This window comes from Rhinolophus sinicus, linkage group LG09 (assembly GCF_036562045.2).
Source record: "Rhinolophus sinicus isolate RSC01 linkage group LG09, ASM3656204v1, whole genome shotgun sequence".
Classification (NCBI taxonomy): Eukaryota; Metazoa; Chordata; class Mammalia; order Chiroptera; family Rhinolophidae; genus Rhinolophus; species Rhinolophus sinicus.
This window is the reverse complement of record NC_133758.1, coordinates 15556388-15577596: the sequence shown is the minus strand read 5'-3', so window position 1 is coordinate 15577596 and position 21209 is coordinate 15556388. Positions and strand designations below refer to the sequence as shown.

The following is a 21209-nucleotide window of genomic DNA, read 5'->3' as shown; positions in this document are numbered from 1 at the left end:
GGTGGTTACCATCAAAAACCTCAAGCCAGCAGGTCGGATTCTGCATGAGCATTTTCACTTTGGACTTGGCAAGTTTCTGCTTCCTCTTACAAGAATCTTTAAGCCAAAGCCATTTGACTTCTAAATATAGTGTCACAGATGTGAATGAGGACTGTATTATTTTCTGTGTTACATAAAGGGTCTTTCTTTTACCCTCTTAAGCCAGCTACCAGTCCAGTTCGGGTTAGGCTCAGCCATTTCAGTCAAGGTAAAGTGGATTGCTCTCTGCTGGGTTTTTTTTTTTTTTTAAAACACTTAAGTAGTTACCTCACACTAGATTTTGTTAACCCAGGATCCATAAACAAGTGTCTATGCCTAGACTCAAGAGAATTTCATCAACTCCTCAAAGCTGAATGTGACATTAGTAAAAAAAAAAAAAAAAAAAAAAAAAAAATTATACACGACGAGGCATATACTTTTTTTCTATGGAGTGATTTCACTCATCTTCAAAGGGTTCACAACTCAAAAACGTTAAGCACTGCTTTGGATACACACCCTCCATGGCAAAAAGCCTGAACTGTAAGACACTATCCTGGGGGTGCCAAAAAAATGTATACACATGACTTGCGTTCATCTTGTTATTGGTATGTATTATTACAATTTTAAAAGTTTTTTCCTTTCTTAAAATGTGTATACATTTTTTTTGGCACCCTCTGTATTTAGGTACAGATTCAGTCATCGTAAGGTCTAACACTCCAATACCCAGGCAATAGCTGGTTAGTTAATGTCACTGTTTTGTCCCTGTAGCACCCAACATGTGTCTAGGGCTTGCATGCCAAAGCACTCATGCTTGTACCTAGTGTGTTCTCCCAGTTGTGGCATTGAGTCTTCCTTTCCTGGAGACTTGCGGATTTTCATTTGTTCATCAAACCATCTCAATTTCAAGGATCTGTCCAGAATAACAGGTGACCCTGGATGGCTCTTCTTGCCCTTCTAGTCCTTTCAAAACTGGCCATGTTTCTTTCTAACACATGCCATGACCAGTGTATCTAGTTTGCTGTAGGCGTACACCTTACTGAACATGCGATTTCTGGCTGGCAGAGCATTAAGGGTTCCCAGGGCCATTTACATGTCCGATCCTGGGGTGATTTGAAGGGGAAAAGCACCCTATAGTGGACCTTTCGTTTTCAAGCTCTCCTCTAAAGTGGCTTGCAGTCTTAGGCTGTCAGTCAAGAGAAAGGTGGTCTACACTTGAAGCCTAGAATAAAAATTTCACTTGGTCTTATATGAATCTTATATGGATCCAATTGTAAGACTACAAATGATTCCATTTCAACTTCTTTGGAGAGTCTTCCCTTCTTTGTTTCTAACAATATTGGGATCTTCATAACTTTGGAGTATTTTGGTTTCTCCAGCAATTTAACTTCCCTTTGAAAAGTGAACCAAAGTCCAAGTTTAATGTGGTCCATTTAAATAAAACATAATGTTAATAGACTACGCGAGACACTGATGTGCTGCCCAAGCTCATTTTCCCTTTAGCAGGTAGTTCCGTGATCAAATATAATACTAAAAGACTAAATGTTTGTGGCTCTTTTGTATATATTTAAAACACACAGTAAGAACATAAGAACATCTCAAATCATTTAGAAGGAAAAAGGGGTTATCAACCAAAATCTTTGGAAATTTCATTAAATTTAAATATCTGCAAACATTCCAACCAAAGAGAAAAAAATCCCAACATTTGGCTATGGAGGGCACGTCACACGTGAACCAAATGGTGTTATAACATTTTCCTTAACTAGTCACTAAATCCCATTAGAAAGAATACAAGAGCAATACTGGAGACATCCCCCAAATACCATGTACTCGATGAGAACATTCTTTTATGAAGTGCTCGTCTACCGCGGCTCTCTTTTCATTGCATACATTACTGTACATTTCTACAATGCAATGTTGAAACAGCCTCCAAGTTTTGCAAAGCAGATTGATGTCCATTCTACAAAAATATTAACTTACAGTACATAACACTGAATTTTAATCTGTACATTTTTTTTTCCTCCCACAATAGGTGACACGCGTCAGTTTGTACAAGTTAGAAAAAAAGTCTGGTTGGTTACATCTGGATTCAGTCAACAGAGTCAACCAGAAGTAGAGGGGTGGGCAGTTTGAGAAAGTATAAATACAGTGTAATAGTAATTGTGGTTAACAATATTCGGCTCTTAACAAAGTGATACAAAATAATTCATCTTAGATTTTTGACTGAAAAGGTCTAGCTGAGAAGGTTCTGCCAGTCGACCAACTGATCCAAAAGGTTAAGGCTGACTTGACTTAGCAAGCTGCAGCACAACCAAAAAACATTGGCGCAGTTCAGAGCTCTTCAAAGGCATAGCTTCAGTGTTACACGCACATTAATCATATTCCTTCAATTAGTTAATCCTCTAGACAGTTTTCTTTTTGTTTTGCATGCATCCCGTTCCATTTTCATTAAGGGCATCTCTTCCTTGGTCAATCATGTGCTTTGCTTTTCAATTTGCTTTTGTGATTTTTTTTTTGTTTGTTTGTATGTTTTGTTTGTTAAGCTGTCAATACCTCCAACACTTGGAAAATGAAATATAGATGTGGTTTTACTTACAGAAGAGAATCAGAGCTATATGGACAATGCAAAATGAAATGAAACAAGTGTCAGAAACAGTTTATAAAAATGGCACATTTATTGCTACAGAACGGTCATGTACATGACTTCATCGAATAACTACAGATGGGAAACAGGTAATGGCCTAGACCAAGCTGGGTTTGTTTTTGTCTTGAAGGAACTCCAGCAAACAACCTGTTTGGACACTTCTACAAATCAGAAATACACCAAAAACATGAAAAAATCGAGGCACTCAGCCACACATTGAAAACAAGGTGTAACTGTTTATCTTCTTTTTTTTTTTGAAATGTTTTCCCTTTTTTTCTTTTTTTAACAATTTTTTTTAGTTTTTAATGCTGCAGCTATGTGTACAGTCGCAAAAAATTTCCCCACTGCGACCTACAACTAAAAAACAAAACAAAACAAAAACAAAAAAAAAACAAAAAACAAACAAAAAAGCTACCATACAGTTTCATCTCAGTAACACATGGTAAAATAACATCTTTTAAATAGTAAAATAAAGTAACAAACTTTTACTCATAATGATTCCAAAAATCTACAAAGAAGAAATATTCAGAATCTGACAATTTTTTTTTGTAATATTCATGGTATAAAAGGATTGCTCCTGCGAAAAATAAGCCAAATATATTTTTTATTTTTAAATTTAGTTTTTTTTTTTCCTACTAGGGTGTACTACAGTCTATTTTATAGCAAAAAGAGCACTAGACAAACAAAGCTTTATAACAAAAAGCCAGGCACTGATACATGGTAAATCTCTGCTTTTTTTTTTTTTCTTATCTTCACTTAATTGCATCACAAGTAACAAGAATGAAAAAGGCCACAGTTCATATATTTTCACCATTACATATGTCTATAATACTTGAAATGAGTATGGCAAAACCAGCACTGCACAAAGATGAGTCCACTTCAAGTCCCATGAGAAAGAGCATGTCTCTAAAGAAAAACAAACAAAACCAAAGCAAAATAAAGAGAGGCCTAAAGGCCTTGGTGCCCCATTGTGTTGGAATTCATCATATTCCATCTTGACATTTTTTTTTTTTTTTTTGTTTCCAGTCAGCCAGCAGACTAAATTTTTGTGCTTGTTTATGCTGAAATTGTTTCATTCCTGACTCAAGTTCACTTTTGGACACATATCATATTCTGCCTGTTGGATCCAAGACGAAAATCCTCTTAAGCCCAAGTCTTGGTTCAACTCCCTCCCCATCCCCCAACCCCTCATCAAAATAAAGATTAAAAAAAAAAAAAAATCAAGAAATAGGAAAAAAGCAAAAAACAAAAAGGAATCGGAAGACTGAATCAGAACCAGTTGCGTTACTGGGTGGACTGACAGTTGTATAAACATTAGTGTTCCTTGCAGCTACACAGAAGACAAATGGTAAAAATTTCTAGGTGAACAGATCCCTACTCTGCATATTCATAAATTACTTGAATGTGGAGGTGGATCAACTGTTCCAAGTTGCTTTTAAAGTCCAAGTCATTTAAACAGATCCCCAGCCTATGTATCATCATGTATATATAGTGCAGTATGGACCCTTATGACATTTTTGTATAGTACTTTCATCCTAACTGTCTTCTGCTAAATTTCACTCGAAAATCCAGCGCAGGATACCAATATCTTACCTGGGTTTGATAATTACAAAACAACAAGAAAAAACACACTAAAAAGGCCACATTCCCTTTCATTTTTTTTTTTTTTTAAATGGGGATACATCCCAGTTACTACGGATAGGTGCAGACCATGATTCTCCACCAAGCAAAAGGTAGTGAGCAGCTTCTGGTGGCTGTTAGAAAAAGTTTATCACTTATTTCCAAAGGGAATTCAACAATAGAGGTATTACATTACTGAGTAATGAATACATCAAAGCTGGTGAACAGTAAATTGCAGCTTTTACTCTGTTTGAGTGAGAACAAAATATAAAGCACCAATTTAAAAAATAATCAAATAACTACAATTTAATTTTTTTGCTTTGTTTACAGATCTGAAAAACTTTAAATCAGCTCTATTAAGCACCTTTATGATAACGTGTATCAAAAGTGCCATTCTTAAAATGTACATCAATGCAGGGAGTGTTTCCAGTTCCCTAAAGAGTAAACACCGTATTTTCTTCTGTACACTTATCCTGAATGTATCAAAGTATACCTGCTTCCTATATAATATTGTTCCTAGGGATACCCGCCTTGGTAGACTATACAAAATGAGTGCAGAATGTACCACTGAAAGGAAATCTTTACATACTGAGGGAACAAGTACACATGGTTTGCCGTTATTCAGGAGGAGGGGACAGTATACATTGTCTTCCATGCCCTTCTTTGAACCCCTTTGTTCGTACATTTCACAGGAAAGCCTCAAAACATCTTTTCGTGAAGTTTGATTTCTGCTCTTCTCCTAAGGTTTTAATCCACCTCCACATTTTAGGAACTTATCAACAAATCAAAGTTTTTAGTTTTATCGCTACTGAACATATTTACAGTTTTCAACACACACACACATAGCTAATCAAAATGTTTATGGATTTGTAAAAGATGACCACGTGGTAACTATCTTATTTGTTCTTACATTTTTCAGAAATGAACATAAAATTCAGATTCTTGTAGCTCACTATTTCATTTAAATGAGACGTGTTTTAAAGCACACAGTTTAAAAAAAAAAACCAATACAATGTATTAAAACACATAATAACAAGAGTCTACATGTAAAAATATAACTTTTACATACACAATTTCAAAATAATGATACGTTTGCCATTTGTTGCATAAAATTTACAAATGTATTTCATTACTATATAACTGGCAAAACAGGAGAACAGATGGAACATTTAGACCATTTCGATGGATTTATGGCATTTACTCAGTGCTGATAGGTGGAAAAACTACTTGAACAGGGATTTTTTTTTCTTAATACATGCCAAGATTGTGTGGCTGTAAAAATAGAAACGAGTTAGAGACAAAAGGATGCTGACAAATACTTAACTAGGAGCACTATTTGTTTACTGCACTATACACCAAAGTCAATCATTATAAAGATTCACGATGGAAGTTGGTTCAATTGTGCCCAGACGTCAAAGCTAGCTATCTGATGAGTTGCTGTGCCATAGCTTGATCTATGTTTCTATCAAATATGTTAAGTATAAACTTCATTCATACTGGCCAGAGAAACACTGCACTACCCCTCCTCAAGAAAGTGCAACTTAATGCTTTAGGACTTATAAGGCTTGTTATAATGCTGCATGATGATTGAATATTGGCATTTTTCAGACAAAGGAGGAGGCAGTTAAGTCATCTACATCTTAGTAAACCCATTTTGAAAAAAAAAATCAAGAAAGCAACAAATCAATCAGCTCTGTCACGCTACTTGCAATTTTCTCATTTGATGGTTTTTGAACTTTTTTTTGTTTTTGTTTTTTTCCAAAAATCTGACCATGTATTCAGAAACGCCTCACTGCACACTACTTCGGCTACACATGTAGGTAACACTTTAATCATTTTGTTAAATCACAGCCACTTTGATTATGTTATGTTTCCGATGATATAAACATTGGAAGGCACAGTGGTAACATTGTAGCATTCTAACCTTGTACCTCTGAAAATCCCAGAATAGGGTCACAAATGCAACATTACAGTTCAGACAAACTCTTTTTGCCATGTCTTGGTAATGCTGCTTGTAATATCTACACATGATGTGACTTTTAAGTCCTGTGTTCCCAAAAGACTGGAGAAACAACTTTCTACTTATTTATGAATGAAAAGCAACATTAGGGTCAGCATTTCATCCTGCACTACCCCTCCGGAAGCAGAGTTGGCACTACAGGTTACGATAACAAAGTGGGGAGAAGGTACAGAAATAAGACCAAAAGAAAAAAAAAAAAAAGAATCCGTATTTACAGTAAAATCTTTCTTTTAAAAAAGTTAATCAGTACTATTTTTTTACAGGAGAAAAAAGTCTGAAACAAATGAACAAAAGCTTACCATAGTCACTAAATTTTTAATATATATTTATATATATATTTATATATATATTTGTCATAGGTCTATAAGATCCATCTGTTCCTCCTACCCTAAGGAATGGCTAATGTCATCATTTCGTTGTCATCAGGACGTTTGCTGGTTTTGTTACTAGGGCAGCCGCGCTTCCCTTATTCAATATCCAGTAATTATAAACACTAGCTGACTTGAATACCAACAAAAACGTTCACGTAGTTTTCTTCAGAAGTACACTTTTTCATTATTGCAAGTTTACAATTTTTTAAATTAAATATTTTTTTTCAGACTTACAAATTAATTATATTTTTTTTTTTCCAAAAGAAGTTTAGGCACAAATGCATTGTTCCACAGTGTGGAAAGATTGCCATTCAGTCTCTGGGCTGCGTCTCAGCCTGCACACACCGCTTTGCACATTCTGAATGATATGTTAAGGAGAGTCATCCCTCAAGTTGCACTTTTTTCTTTCTTTTTTTTTTGTTTGTTTTTCGGTTTTTTGATAATTGGGAATGCTGAAACCTCTTGCGTCTGTGATTCATAACTACTCAGACTTGTCTTATATTACAAAAAAAGGGGTTAAGGAGAAGTGTTTATGTGGGTTTAAGATAATACAGCTGTTAAGGAAGTGGTCTCTTGTATTAATGAAGCAATGTGGCAACTTGGACCTGAGAAGAAAAAAAGAGAGGAAAATTAATGCATTTATAACAGCAGAAGTAGATGTTTTATTTTTAAATTCTTTTTTTCAAGCGGAAAAAAAAATCTGTTAATTTGGGGAAAATGTGACTGTTATGGCTGACGCCGTGGTGGGAGTAACAAGGGGAAGATTTCAGATACGGCTGAAAACACACTTGCCCTTTTACATCTGTCCCATGTGATTTGATGCGTCTCCCATTCCGGGGTGAGGGCCCGCCAAGGACAGTGGGGGAGGCTCTGACGACACCTTTTCTTCCTCCCTTCTTTTCAGACACGCGGCTTTCGGGTTCAGATTCCTTTCTGTGGAGGATGAAGCACAGAGCATTTAGTTACTGCCAAGGCTGCGGGAGAGGGCTGGGTGCACTCTCCTGCCTGTGCTATGACCCCGTCTCTTCGTTTTTACGTTACAGAACAAAGGAGCCGTTAGGAAGCGCGCACTGTAGAGGTGGCTTTGCCATCACTAGTAAAGCTGAATTCGCGGAGCCACTTCACAGTATAAGAAAGCAGGTAAAGCACATATACTAAGCTCCAATCACAGGGAAACGTAACAATGTAGCCTTCGTTATAAGAGAGTCCTCTAAGTTAATTACAGGGGAAAGGGGAGCTGCCTTATAGATTGAGGTATGGTCTGCAATTGCCACGATCATCCAGACGGGGCTTAATCGTCCTCGCTCCGCTCCTGCTCCGGCGGGCGGGCCCATCCCCGTCCCTCCGCGGCGCGCGCCGGGGCACTGACCTCGGACCTGCTGCTCCAGGCTGAGGATGACGGCCACGGCCTGGTGCAGGATCAGCAGCTTGGTCTGCGGCTTGTCGCTCTTGAGGTGGAGCTGCACCATGCGGCCGAGCTCCTTGAAAGCCTCGTTGATGTCGCGGACGCGCAGGCGCTCGCGGGCGTTGTTGGCCATTCTCCGCTCTTTCTCCCGCTCCGCCTTCTGCTCCGGGGTCAGGTCCTCGTCATCGTTATTGCTGCGGGACGAAAGGGAGGCAACATTTGCTAACGGTGTGGGGGAAAGAAGGCAGTTAACGTTACTTGTGTGTGCTTCCAGAGTCGTCAGGAATGTTTCCATCTCAAGCTCTTGACCTTGGCAGGATTTTCCCATCCACTCGAGCTTGCAATTGCTGAGGTGGCCATGGCAGCCCACACCCAAGCCACTCCGTTTCTCCTAGACATGAAACCCAAGAGGTTCAAGTTAGGGTCCAGGGCGAACCCCTACTAATGTAGGGGCAAGAGGGGAAACAAGGGTTCTGTCAGTCAGGCGACCTGCCGCCAAGCAGGCCACACTCAATTCAGGCTTAAGCTACACCGCATGGCGACAACTCACAAAGAGTTTCAGACGGAAGCTGCTTTGCTTTTTCAACTTTCATCCTGTAACATCTGAAACTTGAGGAAGATAAATGACTGAAAGAAAACATGTGGATCGATTGAAAGTCACATGATGCAACTAAACAGGATGAAGATCATACATTGAAGACGCCAGAGCAACGGGAGTGAAGACAGGAGGCTTTGTCCAGGTTTCACCATTAATGGGCTGGGAAGGCTGCTCAGGCCCTTAAGGTATCGGAGGCTCATTTTCTCCTTGTATTAAATACAAAGGTTAGAAAAACATGATCTCCATGACCTTTGGCATTATGGATGTTTATGATCTCCCAAACAAGGTGGGGAAACCTGAGTTGATATGCGCTATGCAAAATAAACAAAACCAAAGAAAACATCTACCAGTTCTAAATGACCACAACTTCATTGTGAGTCAAAAATGAAGCCCAAAAGCTAATCTCTAATTGTGAGGACATAAAAATTGTAGGATTCACGTTAAAGGTACAGTTGGGCCCACTGGCGTCTGGAAAGGCAAGACTCCTGTTTGTGGGTGTCAGGCTGAGAAATCAGAAACATTTGAATCGAGGGCAAATAGGGTGATGAGCCATCTGGAAAGCATATCACATAAGGAAGGTTTCATGGCATCAGGGCTTCAAATTTTTCATGGGCAATTATGTAAAAAAGGCGTGGGAGATGTCTTGTCTTGAGAAGGCAGAACAGAAAGAAGAACTCTGTGTGAAATACTTTGAATTAATATGAGTAAGAGATTTTGGGGGTATGAGAGACATCAAAAGTAAAGTGAACTTCACCAACAGTAATAGGCTCTCCAATACAAGAAACAATATGGAGGTGACCATCTGTAAGGATGTTAACCTAGAGCTTCAAGCATTGATCTAAAGGACCAAGAAGGTTAACCTCAACTTTAAAATGCCACGAATATGAAATGTCCACAGAATAAAGATGTTAATCGCAACATATCAGAACTAGAAGCCATGTGGGAAGTCATCAAGTCAATTCAGTGTACGTTTAATGAATGCTGGCTTAAAGTATGTAGCTCCAAACCTTCCACTTTGGAGAATCTCTGGGTAACTTCCAAACTGTAGTAAGGATCAACTATGGTTGAGGAGCCCCAGTTGATCAAAAATGGAAGTGATGTTCTTGTTTTGCAAGCACATTGCACATAAAGATGGCCTACGTAAGCCAAGAACATTTATAAGGGAGGGGAGGAGAGAGGCACCAAAGAAAGATGCTGGAAGACTTGACTCATCTCCACAGAGGTTAAACTCCCTTCCAGATGTGACTGTCTGCAGTAGTTGTGTGCTGGTGAACACACAACTGAACCAAACCATTGGGGAAAGGGTCTCTTTCTCTGCCATCTGATCCTCCTCACGTCCTTCACTGATCCCTCTTTCCTTCACCTTGACCTCTGCCGAGGGCAAGGAAATCAAGGCAACTATTAATTCACATCCACATTCCACTATACAGCTAGGATGTAAGAAGTGAAAAGAGAACAGAGTCGAGTTTCTGCTGGGCCAGTCCAGAAGGTAAAAATTTCGGCAATGTATTTACATATCAAATATGTGCCATACCTTTCACAAGTGGGTCTGAAAATGGGAACTTGTTTTCCAAACGTATTCAGGCTAATAACTAATTACAACTGGTTATGCAAAGAAAACTACCTAGATTTGAAAAGCACTGCCTTACAACACAGTTTTGACGGCATAAGTAAATGTCACAAGACTGACCGTTCAAAATAAGAACAAATTAAAATGTACTGAAACTTCAATGGATCCATTAATATGTGTAAGTTGTAGCCACTTCTGAAGTTCCCAAGAACTGACTGGACTAACAGAGAAACTGGTAAGGACATGAAAGCCCCTCCTTGGGATTTCTTACCAGTGTGACCAAGAGGCAGGAAACTGCAATGATGGTGGAAAGGTATCAGCTACCTTGCTTCCCTGAAAATAAAACCTAGCCGGACCATCAGCTCTAATGTGTCTTTTGGAGCAAAAATTAATATAAGACCCAGTATTATATTATATTATATTATGTAAGACCCGGTCTTATTTTACTATAAATAAGTAAAATAAGACCGGGACTTATATTAATTTTTGCTCCATTAGAGCTGATGGTCCGGCTAGGTCTTATTTTCGGGGAAACAAGGTAGAAACTTTCAGCATTTTTTGAACTTGTGGCAGGACGTGTTAAAATTTATCTCAGCAATTCTAAAGGCAATACAAAAAGGTGGCACGTTCTTAATTCCTAAAGGACACTAGATATAACCTTGAGAACAACAGCCTTTGAAAGGGAGGTGTAGTCTTCCTACAATTTCATTAATTTGCAAATAAAAACAATCCAAAGGAATTAATGCAAAGAACAAAGGTGTCCTGGTATTAAAAAAAAAAAAATAAAATAAAAAAATAAAAAAAAAAATCTGATTATCTGATTAGAGTTCAAGTTCAAGGAGACAAATTCTAATTTAAAGATACCAAATAATGTGTTTAAGAACACCAACCAGAAGCTATTTTCCTCTGGTTGTATTTTCTGTAGGAGGGAGTATCCAGGAGAAAAAAAAAATTAGCACTTTAGGCAGAAGTCTTATATATATTCAACATGGTTAGAATAAAGCTGGGAAATCAGTATTTCCTCATGTTCAAGGTAAGAAAAATGTGACAGTTGTATATACATCAATTGAGTTTTCCATATTGCTAAGATCTCTTTTCAGAAATATTGCAGAGAGAACATTTCTGACCAAATTGGTAGAATAAGTATAGTCTTAAAAAATCAACTGTTTGCATTTGAGTACGTTACAAATTGTTTTTACCATGTGTAATTAGCACCGGGTCCAAATTCATAAATGCAAAGACATTTTAGGCTTCACTAGAGTACAGGTATCTTAAACGATACGTTAGTACACCTAGAGTTGGCCTTTAATTTTCTTTTCAGCTGTAGATTTACCTGCCAGGAAAAAACTGAATAGTTTCTTCCTGTTCTGTTCACTTCATCAAAGTCCAATAAAGGAATTAAATGAAGCGACAGTATTATATACTGTTACCTAGATCTTGACCTAGTAATTGATTTGATATCCTTCTTGTCGTCATCTAATTTCTTGTCCTCGGAAGATTTCGTGTCTTGCAGATTCTCATCACCCTCGTCATCGGATTTGATCTCAGAGCTGCCGGAGGAGACGCTCTGGCCCTGCAATCCTGGTGGCATGCCTACAGAAAAAAAGGGGCCAGGTGACACTTCCACCCAGGACTAGATGCACACACACACGTGCACCCCAGACTGCGGAGGTGCCAGCTATAGAATTCATCCTGCTGAACTGTGATCCTTCTGTCACTTTCTTCGTGCTATCTGGTGAAGTTTCAAAAATGCACCTGCGGAAACAAGTTTTCCCTGCATTGGCTCTGAGGTTAAATTCTATTTTGCAATCTTTTGGAGTAGATGGTAATTTCACTGTCTACAAAACATCAACTTAATTGCAATGAAAATCATAATCATGAAAATCACACACCTCAATGTTCTGATTAAGAACCCAAGTAAATATCAGCTATTATATCGAGTTTCTTCCATATGCAATGATTTAATAGAAAAATGTCCTTAAAATATAATTCCCAGGGAGTATGCTAAATACATGCAGTCAAGACTTCAATAGATACCCTAACGATATTCTGAAATTAGGCTTCTCTTATCCTCAAAGAGTAATCAGCGTTTGAAAATGGTACATACGGAAAGCAGATAGCTGCTCACTGAAGAAATTTCTAGCTTTCTCATTGCTCAACAATACATTTTAAAACTCAAACCTAATGTGATCATTTACTTCTAGGTAGAAGAAGCATGTCTATTGAGTATTGCCCTCTACTTGTAATTGTAATCTATGTGGTCTAGAATCTTGCTCAAAATTTCGTCCATGGGCCAGGAACTTCCTTATTACCCAGGAGCCCATCAGACATGCAGAAAAACCAGATCTACTGAATCAGAATCCACATTTCAGCAAGACGCTCAGGTCACACTTATACACACTAACGTTCAAGCAGCACTGATCTAGGACAGAAAAATAAAATCCAAAGGCTCTCTAAAAGGAAGGTCCGCCAAATTATTACTAGTCAGATAAAATGGGGAGGCCTACCTACTCTCTATATAATTAACACTCAGATTAGTACCATGTTTAACAGGTGAAGAAATGCTTATACATATCCCTGTGGTCATGTTATCATTTTTTATACTAAACGTAAGGGGAATGAGAAGATGTTATTTAAGTGTCTCCTAGTCACCTGGCCAGCCTGTCAACACAGGGAGCATGGGACCCAGGTCTTGTCCCTGCAGTACAACTTCCAGGGGTCATGAAAAGCCCACTGCAGTCAGTAGTATGAGGCAATCGTTACGGGGCTAGATGACTCAATAGTGAAAGTCATCCAACCAAGTTCCATTTTTTTTTTTTAAATGTACCTACATTTCCTTCAATCTTTAACAACAAAAACAATTTCCTTCCTTCCTATTCATTTGGAAATATCATTTTCAGGCTACAACTAACCACATTAGAGGACCTGAATGAGTAAAATGTGGAAATAGCTAAAATAAAATTTCCTCTCATCAGTCTGTTGTCTCATTCCTGCTGAAATAGTACCACAATTTCAGAGGATGTTTGAGGAAAACAGTTACTGAAGAAACACAATTAGCTGGCTATGTTCTAAATACTTTCCCATTTACTTACAATTTTTGTACCAAATTTGATTCTTGGTTTTCTGCCAGTGCTTGCTGAGGGATGAATGCCAAGTAAGCGTGGGATCAACACTAGCTCTATTGTTGTTTAAGTGAGGTCAGAAGTGCCCTCTGAGGTGGACTTACCTCTGTAAGGGTCCTGGGGTGGGTTCAAATCAGGGGAGGTTGCAGACTGGACAGGAAGCTGTGGAACCGGAACCTGGTTTGGCACAAGAGAATGGCTGCCTCTCAGGGCCACGCCATCTTCACGATGGGCCCCAACCTGCAAGGGTGAGAGGAAACATCAAGTTTAGTGGGAACCAGAAGTCGAAGGGAGCAAGGACCTGATGAAGGAAGAACTGGCCTTTGAAAAACGAAACTCCCAAATGCATTTCACTAGAGGGCGCTGAAGGACCACATACTCACCTATAGTACCCTGCAAAAACACTTAACAGTAAGATGCTGTGCTGTACATTCAGTGACAAATATGGCAGAGTAGCTCAGGCAGGTAAAACGTCAAATTGTCTCCCAGGGTGCTGCAGTGGAGCGCACTGATTCGTACCCATCTGTCTTCTATCATGTCCGCCAACAGATCTGACAATTATCTTAATGCCCATATGCTTAATTGTGGGCTTCTCAATTCCCCCATTGCTATCGGAAATCCTACAGGAATTTCAATTTGGCATTCGACTTTCATTTCAGGGGATAAGATTCTCAGGCCTGCCATTTTTTTTTTCCATAATGCCAGCTAAGCCTCTGACAGCGGAAGCTACAGCAGTATGGGACGTAGCCCCTGCTCGGTACAAATATAATAAAATGTCACCTGGCTTTCCAAAACTGGCAGCCCATTCCAAATTAATGTTTACTGTATTTCATCAGCTGCTGAGTTCCAAATCCAAAGGGGGACCGTTTCTGCCAATGCCACCACACCGGAAAATGTACCAATAAAGGTTTTATTAAACACACCAGTAATGCCATCATTGCCATGCAAAGATGTTTGGACATTTTTCCATTTTTTTTTTTTCACTCTTCTGATCCTAGGAAGACACCATATTGTAAACACTTTTTATGCTTCCAAGAATAAAATTATAGGGTACAGCATGATGACTTGGTCTGACAAAAATACTGCTGAGCTTTTTATTAACTACTACTACCTACTCTGGGTCCAGAGATGTTGAACTCATGGCACTGAGACAGCAATTGCTAACTTTATAGCACACGCCTTAAAGCAAAACCATTAAGCATTTGCAAACCAAGAGGAACATGAGTAGCTTACACTTTCGTTTGCATTTCCAAGTAGTTATTTTCTTAGCCTATTGTTAGGCGAACATTTACACAGAAAAAAATGGATCTAACACTGAAAACATTTATCCGTGAATTTAGATGGCTATGAATCAAAAACTTTAATTTTTTTTTCCAGCCCCAAATACCAAGCCACAAAGGAGAATCTTCACTCTCGGTAACAAATGTTTAAAAAGATTATTTCCAAAGAATGCAACAACAGTAAGAAACAACAGTAACATTCACAGAACTGAACAAAAGCACGTGCTATCTAACGGTAGCCTCATATAAAGTATCACAGTTACACTCCAGAACAATACAGAAGGAAATCATGCAGGGCAGGGGAAGAAGGGTCATTATACATTATACTAATTGCTCAGATTCAAAATGTAGCAAGAATAGTAAAGGATTTAAAGACTCATGAGCATCACGAGTGTAAGTATAAATGTGAGATCTGAGGAGCCTGGTGCTGTCTGCCACCTGTGGTCTGTGCTCTTTCCCGGAACATTCTGAACAGTGGTGATCTAGCTTCTAGGTGGGTGCTGCATGCGTCCTGAGACACTGATTATCTCCCAAAGCAGTCCGTCCATTCCATTGTCACCACAAGTCGGTCTCCTTGTACCTTCCCTGGTTCTAGTTACAATTTCTGGAGTTCCACGGAATAAGTGTAAACCCTTTTCACATATGTAACACCACTGCTGTCTTTCATTTGTAACTGAAGCCTAATCTCTTATCGGCAGCCCTTGACCACACAGTCCAACCACTTCTCACTCACTGTTGGGATATGTTTTTATTTTCCATCTGAACAAAGAGTGATAGCTATTTTCCATTCAGGTTTTGATTTCTGTTTTTAAATTTGTGCATTTACAACACTGATTCAATCGATTATCCTTTCAATCTAAGATGTCAACTTGTAAGCATGAATGTTACAGGCCTTGATCAAATGGTAGCTCCTTAACTCTGTCAATCAATGTTAACCTAAATATTTACCTTAGTGCTGATTCAATACCAGTAATTGTATTGCCAGTGGATTTAACGGATGATTCTAAGTTGGAATCACTGAAGGCGGCCACAGATTTGAACACAGCAGAGGTACATACTACTGTTTTTGAATCATTCCATTACAACTTTCAAATCTTCTTTGTAGTCATCTATGATGTAATTTAAGGTTAATATTTTGCTTTTCATTTAAAACATAAAACATTGATCCTGCAATTTCTTTTTTTCCCCGTCTGGATCACACTGAGATTAGTTGTTACAGGAGGGAAAAAGAACTCACAACCTATTACCTTTATATTTTCTTTGCCTCGTTTACCATCGTGTTGCCCCCAAAAAAAGACCTAGCCGGACCATCAGCTTTAATGTGTCTTTTGGAACAAAAATTAATATAAGACCCACTCTTATTTTAATATAAGACGGTATAATGTAATGTAATGTAATGTAATATAATATAATATATATAATATAATATAATATGATACCCAGTCTTATTGTAATATAAGAACGAATATAATATAATACAATATAATATAATATAATATAATATAATATAATATAATACCGGGTCTCATATAATTTTTGCTCCAAAAGACACATTAGAGCTGGGTCTTATTTTCAGGGAAACACGGTATGAGAGACAGTAAAAAGCATATGAGAGTCAACAATATCTAGATTTTAACTGTAACTGGTTTCTTTGATAGCTGTGTAAGCGTGGGTAAGTTACTGAAATCCAAAATGGAGAAAACAATACTAGAAGTTATAGATGTGTATTGCAAGAAGAAGCAATGTGCAAAACAACTGGCAGTAACTATAGCTGGTGTCGCACTGGGACTGGAAACTCTTGCACACGACCCAACAATGAGGGTCTGTGCAGTTCAAGGTCCCTCAGAACTCAGACTGCCTTGACCTATGACCTTCCTCACATGCTCTGTCTCTACTTTGTTCACATCCATTTGATTTTAAATCTTTCTCCTACACAATGACAGTCACATCTTAAATATGATAAACGTGTGAGAACATAGTTGTTCCAGCTATATTTTTGCTTACATTTTAGCCATACATGTTACCTCATTGTATATATTTTTCTACAGATCATCTTAGATCATCTCAAATAATGTATCAGTCATTTTCCATAAAAGAAGTTGGAGGCAAAGTTATCCTTAACGTTTTAAGGCCTCCCTTGTAAACTATGTGTGTTCCAGGTCAAACGAATGACTGAAAATAGGTCCAGATCCACGTGGTAATGACCTTGATTCTCCAGGATCAATTCCATTGCCTGTAGCTGTGAAGTAACATTCCAATCCGAAGAATAAGCTTTGGTTTGCATGCTTCCTTGGCCACAAACAGCATGTCTTATTAACTCTCTTTCAGAAATATTATTTCTGGTCACATAAGAGACAAGGAAAGACAGACAATGGATGGCCAACACCAATCCATCACTAGAATAACTCAGAAACAGACGGAGGAACCAATATTGCCATCTATATAGAAGGGTCAGGATTTGTCCACCTTCCACACAATATATATATAATAATGTAATTAGAAAAAAGGTGATTCCTTCTATCCACACATAGATTCTAAGGATGGTGGCTTCCCTTTTTTAAAGAAAATGTACACTTCATTAAAGCCCTATTTTGATCGACTTTTCATCTAGATAAGCAATAGTTTAATGCTGAAAGCCAACCTATGAAAACAGTTTTATCAATATTGACTGTAAATTATTTGTTTTGCAATCTTTAAGAGCCTTCTAATAATCCCATACAATGTGGTTTTAGTTATATTTATGTTAAAAGTAAAAGAACTAAAATCTAAAAATTATTCAATAATTGTTAATTGATCAAAGAGTACATTTATTAATTCAACACATATTTACTAATCTGGTCCATGCTTGTCCCTCTGTGAGGTGCTGGGGACACAGAGGTGAATAGCCTGGATGTGGCGCCTGTTCTCTGGGAGCGTCTAGTGATCTTCTGTGAGATTCCTGTGCACTGACCAATTTAGTGGGACAGTTTTAATAGTAAGAACCAGAGCCTCATTCAGGTTTGTTCGAGTAAAAAGAGCTTTATTATGAAGATTTCTGTAATTTGGACCTGGAGAACACTCAGGACCAAGAGCCACTCCTTGTCTCTCAAGAGCCATTCCAGCCTCCCTAGTCCCTCTGCTGGTGCCTCTGCTTCTCTCTGCTTCTAGCCTGGACTTTTCCTTCATGGTGTCTTGTGCTACACTCTTTCAGGTTCTGTGTGTGCGGCTAACTCCATCTCTGTCTCAGTGTTTCTGACTTCAGAATGCCAAGATCATCTGATGGCCAGCTCATCATTTTGAAGCAGACATGGACCATTCTATGAATGGGCCACCCTCCGATCAGGTGTCTCCATTCCTTGTCCAATGAGCTACAGAAGAGGAGGAGGAGTGTGGTCCAAACATGGCTGCCCCTTCCACAGGCCCTTAAGTCATGATTCATATGCCCCAATATCTAAGTTACACTGCATCTTAGGTCGTTATATTTGAGTTCCAACACAGCTATTTAAATTCTCCTGTGCTAATGTAACTTATCACTAGGAATAATCAGATAACTTTAAGTGCATTACTTCTTTTGAATCATGTAAGCACCATATAATTTTAAATAACCTTACTTTCTGAGGAAAGGACTGATATAATAGAAGGACTTTTCAATCACAGTATACAGAGTTTGAGGGCTTAGAGACACTAGGAAACCAGGTAGGCCAAAATTCATTATTTTACAGGTAAGCAAGCTAAGGCCGGAAATGGTTAAGGACTTAGGGGACATCTAATTAGAGGACTAACACAGATTTTGAACTCAGAAAACTTGTTACAATATTGAACAATTTGATTGGATAGATATCAGATTTAAGGGACAACAGGGGTTTATTTCCTGGAGCTTTGTTTCAAAACTGTGTGTGTATACTTGGGTGTGTGTGTCTGTGTATATATATAGATACGGATATGAAAATCATTTTAGTTTTCTTTGTCATAGAGGAAAAAACGTCATAGTTCACCAACTCAGGCCAAGGCTAAGATGTCTAACTAAATTACAAAATTTAATATTTGCCACAACTCCGCCAACATAAACAGATTTAAAAGATATGCAGCTTCAAATCAGGCGGCTGTTGGCAAGGCTGTTTTTATGTGGGGATGCATACAGCATCCTGGTAAATACCCTTATCCTGATCCTCAAGCTAACAACAAACACCACAAACAAAAAAGACATTCGATGTTTCTGCTCTCTTTGTTTCCAGGGAGTATTGTGAAAGTAATTATTCTGTTGTATTTAAGAGGCCTATTTCATGGATGGGAAAATGTATTAAATTTCATTTGGCAGTTATTCAATCCTTGTTAATGTTATCTCCAGAGATAACTGCTTCAAAACAGGCTTTCAGACCTCAGTTCCTTCTCTACTACCATAATCCTTCTAAAGGAGCGCAGGATGGGCAATTTAGGAAACTTGTTATCAATTTCTAGACCGAGTGATAATGCCCCAAAACCAGATATGCCATTAGAAACATTTTGGTATTATCAAAATGAAAGTTTGTTATTAATGCATCTGGTTCAAAATTTTTCTTTTGTTATTAAGGCATAGGTTATTTGTGTGTGTGTGTGTGTGTGTGTGTGTGTTTTAAAGAATGAAACAAAGAAAAAAAGTCCTGGGAACTTTTACTTTTCTCTTCTCTTTCTCTTCATGTTTTGCCATAAACACAAAAGAAAAGTTGATGGGCTTTTACTGTAATTAGACACCCATTGACACAGAAAACAGTTTTGGTGTCTGAACTGTAATCTCCCCATGAAATATCAATTATACACGACAGTTGTAGAGTGCTAGATTTCAGTTTCAATTATCTTGCCAGATCTCTGTCTTATTAGAGGAAAGCAAACTTATTTTCCCAAAGATGCAAAACATCCTTTAGGCCAAAAGTGCATCTTTTAAAGAGGTGGGAAGTGGTCATGCAAACTTTTTTAATAGCTCACCGGTGGGAGCCTGGAAGTTCATGAAATAGCAGCAGGAGATGGATACCGTGAGAAAACAATACCAGAGGCACCCAGATTCTGTAGAAAACAATACCTATCTCTAACAACCAATTATTTTGTGCAGGAAAGTTCTAACATCTAGGACACCTTTCCACCACAAATTCAATTTCCATATTTCTCAGTTTAAAAAATTATCAGACTATTTTTTTTAATTCATGTGATTAAACATTTAAAGGACTATTCACCAAAGTCTGATCTGGATTCAATTCTTTTGTTTGCGTTTTAATTCTTGGGAGATGTGTATTGGGAGAAAATGTCCTAACTGTCTCAAGAACACATATGTTTTCCTCCCAGAAATCTCACAGCTTCACCTCTGCTTTGCCTGAAATTTAAGGTAATTCCTTACTGGACAATTCTTGGAGATTGATTTAACGATTATTCTCCAGGTGATAAGATAATTTTCAAGAGGATTTAAACATGATCTAAATGAGATTGATCTTGGCAGTGCTGACTTGTCATCTGATCACCTAGGCTGAAACTTCCGTGACAGTCCCTCAAAATGCCTAAACTGAGTGATTCTGTGATCTAGTTCGAGAGATGCAAACGGCCGTTATCTGATTTCAGTTCATCTTTTTTTTTTTCTCAACTTGTAAGTTCCATCTATTCAACTGTTTCATTTCTCTCCTCTGTATCTCCACCTCCCCACCCCCAATTTTCTACATCATTTTCCTACAGTGGAAACCCTAACTGGATGCAGTCCACCAAGCAGGGACCTTGAGGGGTGGTTACCAGAGTCCATTTCATCCCTCCCCTGCCCAGGTAGCAGGTTAATGAGTAGAGAACTAAAATTAACCCATGCCTAATGAACCAAGCCTATCTGGCACAGAGATTATGGTGAAATGTTACAATTCCTTGTAAGCACCTTTTCTGTTTAGGGTGAAGGAATAGACGACGGAACACGACGTGCAAGCAGCAACCCCGCTGAGTACACAATCACGTGGCTGGCTGCCACACAAAGCACTCTGTAGCCAGTCCACAAGGTCCATGACTAGGAGTTTATCCTTACCTAACTGGCCTTTATGTTTAAAATGCTTTTCTTGTCATCCAAGTAACACATGCTTATTGTAAAATACTTGGAAAGGAAGTGGAAGTGTAAAGAAACTTGCCTAAACAAATAATCTTTTCTTTCCCATCACTTTCTAAAAGCCATATTCTCCACCCATCACTTGGTCCCTCACAAATCAAAGTTCTAGCATGGATTTTCCTTATTCTATGGATCAAGTCTAAGATCAATACTTTATGCATCCTTCACCTGGACATCCTAGGGCCTTTCCAGTTCCCTCCCACTGTTAAAGTCCTTAATCTGAATCTAGGTAGTTACCTACTCTGATCCCTTATCTGCTGCATTCATTCCCACATCACCAAGGCTTGAGCAAAGCCCTCCCTGCTCCATCTTCCAGGATGGTTTCCTCTGTACAACTCACCAACCACTTCTCATTTAGTGGTCCCACATATCCCTACTCTGACTCCGCCTGGACTGTGTGGGTCTCCAGAAGTCTCATCTTCTCAGTAAGCTTGGACAGGTTCTCTCCTGATCGTGCATTTCCAACACCACCCTTAACG

General features: G+C 38.5%; 1 protein-coding gene across 39 annotated transcripts in view; it reads right to left on the bottom strand.

Moving 5' to 3' along the window:
* Nucleotides 1-2668: 2668 nt before the first annotated feature.
* Nucleotides 2669-21209, bottom strand: part of TCF4 (transcription factor 4) — a 345626-nt gene continuing 327085 nt past the window's right edge. For 23 of the 39 annotated variants that reach the window (XM_019722107.2, XM_019722078.2, XM_074339929.1 and 20 more), the window contains 5 exons: nt 13470-13605; nt 11674-11836; nt 8040-8269; nt 7463-7603; nt 2669-7275 (listed from right to left, as the gene is read on the bottom strand). In XM_019722107.2, coding sequence (XP_019577666.1) covers nt 7467-7603; nt 8040-8269; nt 11674-11836; nt 13470-13605 — 666 coding nt within the window. In that variant the 3' untranslated portion in view covers nt 2669-7275; nt 7463-7466. The remainder of the gene's footprint in view (nt 7276-7462; nt 7604-8039; nt 8270-11673; nt 11837-13469; nt 13606-21209) is intronic. The other 16 variants (XM_019722094.2, XM_074339930.1, XM_074339922.1 and 13 more) reach the window with 1 other exon arrangement.